Here is a 5925-nt window from a genome sequence, read left to right on the forward strand (position 1 = left end):
TCTATCTATCTATCTATCTGTCTGTCTGTCTGTCTGTCTGTCTGTCTATCTATCTATCTATCTGTCTATCTGTCTATCTATCTATCTATCTATCTATCTATCTATCTATCTATCTATCTATCTATCTATCTATCTATCTATCTATCTAGAGATGGATAGTGGTGACATCTTGTGGCTATGGGTTGTTAGTAACATTCATCCTATGTAATCGTTTTTCTTATTTTTTGCGTGATTTAAATTAAAATAGATCACATTTAAAAATATATATTTTAAAATCTAGTTGGTTGGTAATACTGATGCTAGTGATATATTAAGGACAATAATATACAAACAAATGCATGTAGCGTTTATTTATAGTTTTGTAGTAGTGCCAGCTGTTCAGTCTGAATTAACAGCATATGATAGAAGACAAGGCTAATTAAGAAAGATAATGTTTAGAAGCAGAGCGAGAGAGAAATTAAATTAATAACTATTGTGAAATTAATTACCGTCTTTGCAACTGCTTACACACAATCTTTACTTGTCACACACTTTCTGAAACCTGACACTCAAACACCAGAACCACACAAAAAATCTGCAAAACCATACACTAATTCTCAGCCCTTGACTCAGTTTTCAATTTCAGAAAACACTTTTTGCATAACACAACACAGTGCTCTATGTAACACACAACAATCTAACAGGAATTACTATTATGGCAAAGGTGCTGCAAATGTTTGCTTTTGAGATGTGTTTGTGATATTTTGAATGCAGTGCTTCATTTTGCAAGAGATGTGAGGCATTTTGCATTTCGTGTGTGCAATTCTTGGATTTGTGTGTAAAGTTTTGAAAAAAAAGAGGCAAAGTTTTGAAGATGTGTGTAAGCAGTTGAAAAAAACCCTGTAATTGATTCAATTAATAGAAATAAATCCCCGCGGCTAAAATACATGTGATGTAATTTCTTCTGGAAATTTTCTTTTTTAAAATTATTTTAAGGAAAATGTATTCTTCCGTTACTAAGCCTGACTACATCACCCCTCGCGACCATTTGATGGCTTCTGATTGGCTAATTGAAGCGGTTTAGCCAATAGGAATGTGAGAGACAGCTGTCGGCTCGAGACGTCAAACTCTTCGGCTTCGCTTCGCGGTCACACAGTCGTGAAGAGACGCGGGCGAGGTCGAGAGCTTATAGATTTAAGTGAGAGACATTTGCCGTCTTTAATTTATTTTCACAGTAAATCAGTTGACTAATTAGAACAATCGTGAATATTATATATTTATAATTTATATCGCTAATAATTTATAGTGAGAGCGGCCCTCTGCCTGCAAAGTTCATTGTCAACATGGAGGTAAGAGCTAATTCTGAGGAAAAACTTCTGACTAGTTCAGTTTTTCTGTCTGCTTGTTAAGTTAACTGAGTTACAGACATGATACAGTTTACCAGGTGTACACGTAACTAATTAAAATACTAATTAGCATAGTAAGAAAAGTAAAGTGCAGTGATATCGACTCGTGTATAACTAACGTTATAAAGTTGAAGTCAGTATGTCGTATCACCAGGCAAAAGAAAATCCCCACAAGGCCTCATTTGACTGGATGTAAAACCTGTGTTTTTTGTCCTGTCATTATTGCCCATGGTCATATAGTATTTTTTTACTCTTGTACTTTAAGGTTAATAATGCAGCGAAAAGCAAAATCAACGTGGATACAAATGGAGCAAGAACAGGCTTTGATCGATTTCATAATTCAGGACCAGACTCCTTCTTTTCCACAAACAAGCCTCAGGTGAGAAAGGCCTCTTCAAACGGTGGCTTTTCTGCATAGAGAAATTTAAAAAGACAGTTATGATTTTAGTGTATAGATTAATTTACTATGTGTAAGTAGTAATTGGAACTAACGTTACTATCTACTATTTAGAGAAAATGTCAGATGTCTGGGTTTTTCCCAAATGTAAAAGATGTGAAGTGTGGTCTGTTGTGCGTTGCTAAGGTTTGCAAAATTAAATAACTAATTTTATATGAATTGCAATAGAATACAGCTGGACTCAAATGAAGGTGTAGAACCTTCTCAAGGATGATCAGAAGAAATGGAGAGCCCCTGAGTTAAATATATGAGTGTCACAGCAACGGGTCTGAATACTTAGGACCATGTGATATTTCAGTTTTTCTTTTTTAATAAATCTGCATAAATGTCAACAATTCTGTGTTTTTCTGTCAATATGGGGTGCTGTGTGTACATTAATGAGGAAAAAAAATTAACTTAAATGATTTTAGCAAATGGCTGCAATATAACAAAGAGTGAAAAATGTAAGGGGGTCTGAATACTTTCCGTACCCACTGTATGTGAACTGGGCAGCGTTTGTAATAACAGAGTAATTAAATTGCATATTTTAAGGGCGTTCTTAGTTTTGCTTATTTTTACACCCGCAATTGTTTTTTATTTATTTATTTTAAATGTATATATTTTATCCAATTAACAACTTCTTTATATGCCTTTTATGAACAAATGCTGGGTTCTTCAATTGCAGAATAGCTTCAGAGACGGCGGATTGATGTCATACAACCCATTCTTGGACTGCCCGGTGCAAAACTCTGCACCACTCCCTTACACAGTTTGGCCAACTCAGGAAGAAGACTGTAAATCAGTGTACTGGCCTCAAGTCATACCTAATAACAGGTTAGTTTTATTTTGACACATAGGCTATTAATAATACTGTAAAAAATGGATTTTAGATGTTAACATGCTACTGTGAGTCAAAAGGGATTTGTTATTAAATAGAAAAATACTGTTCATCTTGCATAGAAATCTGGTAGATGCCAATAATTGTGGGAGTGAGGCTGATCTTTATGGATTAGTGTCAGACATCTTGGAAGAACCAGATTCAATGGACCCATACTCCTCATATGTCTCAGAGAAGTAAGTCCCTCTTGATTTATGTTACAGAAATTAACCTATATAATTATTACTAATTGAATAGGTTACTGATTATGTAGGGTACTAATTATTACTAATTAGTGTAAAAATAGCTAATTTCAAATTCAAATGAATTTAATAGTATTTAATGTAATTTTAGGGCTGTCAATGCAATTAAAAAAAATGCATACTTTTATGTAAATTTTAATTGCATGATTTTTTTTGTTGATATCTCTTAATTAAAACTAAATAATAGGCACATGTGTAATTGTGAGAATTGCAATTTTTCTCTTACAGTATATTTATGCAACATTGCTCTTTACTCAAAAACTCAGAAAGTCCTTTACCTTTAAATGACTTTACATTTGTTGTGCATCCTGTTTGTGTTTGATTTATAAATAATTAACCTGTAAAGAGAAATTTTTAAAAGGGTGCTCCACTATAGCGACTTTTGTATGTATCAAATTATATAAATGACCTTAGAAGTTAAAAAATAAGCATATGTTAAAGGGTTAGTTCACCCAAAAATGAAAATTAGCCCATGTTTTATTCACCCTCAAAGCATCCTAGGTGTATATGACTTTCTTCTTTCAGACCAGGGGTGTCAAACGTATTTTCACTGAGGGCCTCTTCAACATTATGGCTGCCATCAAAGGGCCGGTTGTAACTGTAAGACTGTACAAATGTTACTACTCGTTAATATATTGTTAAATAACTCTCTCTTTATTTGATTATTACTTATTTAAGTTACAAATATTGCATGCATTTGCACAGATGTAAAACTATATGTAATTGCGCTGTTATTTTAACATAAATCCTTTTAATTTATCAGGTTAAGAAATCCAAATTACTCTATAAATCAAAGTAAATAATAAAGAAAAGTATCATCAAACACACGTCATTACATTAACTTTGTTAATAACTTTTTTTTGTTACATTTATGGCACAACAAATAATTGTGAGCTGCTAAGAATGTGTGACAGATATGGCATGAGCACGGTCTCATGAAAATGCGTATCAATAGCACGACATTTATTACTGTTATTCAATTCAATTTAATTCAAGTTTATTTGTATAGCGCTTTTTACGATACAAATCGTTGCAAAGCAACTTTACAGAAAATTAAGTTTCTACAATATTTAGTAGTAGCTTATCAGTGGTGACTGTCAGTTTATGTACATATGGCAGAAATGTACAGAAAAATCAATTAAAGACATAATCAAACGCACTATTAACTAGGGCTGTGTATCACCAGCAAAGTCACGATACGATACGTATCACGATGCAGAGACCATGATTTGATACATATCACGATACAGGACTGCACTGAATTTCACCTCAGCAGAATTGAGTAAAACAGCTGTTTATTAAACACTGCATACTATAGGGTCATTTCTAACTTTTGGCAGAGCAGGCAGCTGACCTCTGCATTATGAAGGGCCTCCATAACTGTACCACAGTACAATATAGGTAATGGCATATGTTTCATGTTTACATTGTGCACTACCCACCAGGTACAATATTCTGATTGTTTGCATCTTGTTTTTAAGCCCATACATAATAATGTACTCGTTCTAATAAATTTATATTGTAATATACTCATTCTACTATATTAAAAAAATCATATTTACATTGCTGGTAGGTTATCATTGCACAAATTAGCACACTCTCTACGATTAAAAAATAAAAATTAGAAGAGTTCTAAACAAATGCGCTGTCTTCACTGTATCTCACGCACACACACGCTCAGTCACTCACGCAGATCACGCTGCGGCCACACTCAGACATTCAGGAACAAACTTTCAAGCGCTACCCTGCAATTTTATCAACTAAATATCTTAATCGCTCAAGAGCTACATTATCTTTCTCAACAAGGAGCTGGTAACATCATTGTTTCTAAAGGAATTAAAGCCACAGCTTTACTGTTAATAGAGAAAGTTGCAAAACGGTGGTAATTCATACATACACAGCCTCTCTCTCTGTCTCTCATAAATGAACACTTGATGAATTAAGCCCCGTTCACACCAAGAACGATAACTGTAAAGATAACGATATTAAAGATAACGAATTAGGGGATTACGTCTCTTTATATCAGGCAACCCAGTTGTGTTCCACTGCGGCCAGATTAAAGATTGTTGTAGCCTATATATTATGCTCTTTATTTATTATTTTTTAGAAACCTCTGACTTTTCTGCTCAATTTTAAACGGTGTTCTTGTATTCAAATTAAATCCACTGCTGCACACGTGCCACAATATCGATACAGGGCCAGCTGCATCGATACTCGTATCGTCAAATCTTTGTGACGCTACATCGTCGTATCAATGTATCGAACACAGCACTACTATTAACAGCAATTATTATACGATGCAATCAAACTTATAGTAAAATTTGGTAGTTATGTATTAGGGCTGTGCGATTTGGGGGAAAATATTTTACATTAGCAAAGTCAAGCTTCAGCTCATTACCCTGCTGAAAAAAACAATAGAAACCATCACAGAAATTCTTATAGTTTCCATTAAACCATTACAAAATTCCTTTTTGTTTTGGGCATTATTCCAATAGGAATTACTGTTGTTCTATTGGTTGCCATCTGCCAGATTACCAATACCAATTTACATTAAAACCAAACAAATTCCCATTATAACCCTGAAATCCATTAAATTTGTTATTGTATTTTGGGAGGGGTTCTATTGTTTTTTTTCTTCAGCAGGCAAGATTATAATGGTATAACTACTTTTACAGAATTAACTTAATTTCACAGAAAATATTTGTTTATTTTTATAAATAAAGGACTGTATTTCTTAAGTCAATTATTAAAGTATTACATATGTTATATAGGCTGATTTATTCATTTTAAGTATTTGGGATTTTAAGAGCAAGTGGAAAATGTGCTGAATGTTTCATTTCATCCAAGTGAAGTTAGACTGAATTTACATTCGTTTTAAACGCGGAGCCAGGCGCAAGTCGACACAGGTTGCGCGCGCGCGCGTCAAGCCTCATCCATACTGCCAGATGCGCTCGTGGAGACTTG

The 5925-nt window shown here is 33.9% G+C and overlaps 1 protein-coding gene across 1 annotated transcript in view; it reads left to right on the forward strand.

Annotated features, from left to right (window-relative positions):
* The first annotated feature begins 1162 nt into the window (after positions 1-1162).
* Positions 1163-5925, forward strand: part of moto (minamoto) — a 14899-nt gene continuing 10136 nt past the window's right edge. The window contains exons 1-4 of the mRNA XM_016269123.1: positions 1163-1328; positions 1651-1764; positions 2507-2655; positions 2782-2895. Of these exons, the coding sequence (XP_016124609.1) occupies positions 1323-1328; positions 1651-1764; positions 2507-2655; positions 2782-2895 (383 nt within the window). The 5' untranslated portion in view covers positions 1163-1322. The remainder of the gene's footprint in view (positions 1329-1650; positions 1765-2506; positions 2656-2781; positions 2896-5925) is intronic.

The sequence above is a fragment of the Sinocyclocheilus grahami genome, unplaced genomic scaffold (genome assembly GCF_001515645.1).
Source record: "Sinocyclocheilus grahami isolate Dianchi unplaced genomic scaffold, SAMN03320097.WGS_v1.1 scaffold49.1, whole genome shotgun sequence".
NCBI classification, from domain to species: Eukaryota; Metazoa; Chordata; class Actinopteri; order Cypriniformes; family Cyprinidae; genus Sinocyclocheilus; species Sinocyclocheilus grahami.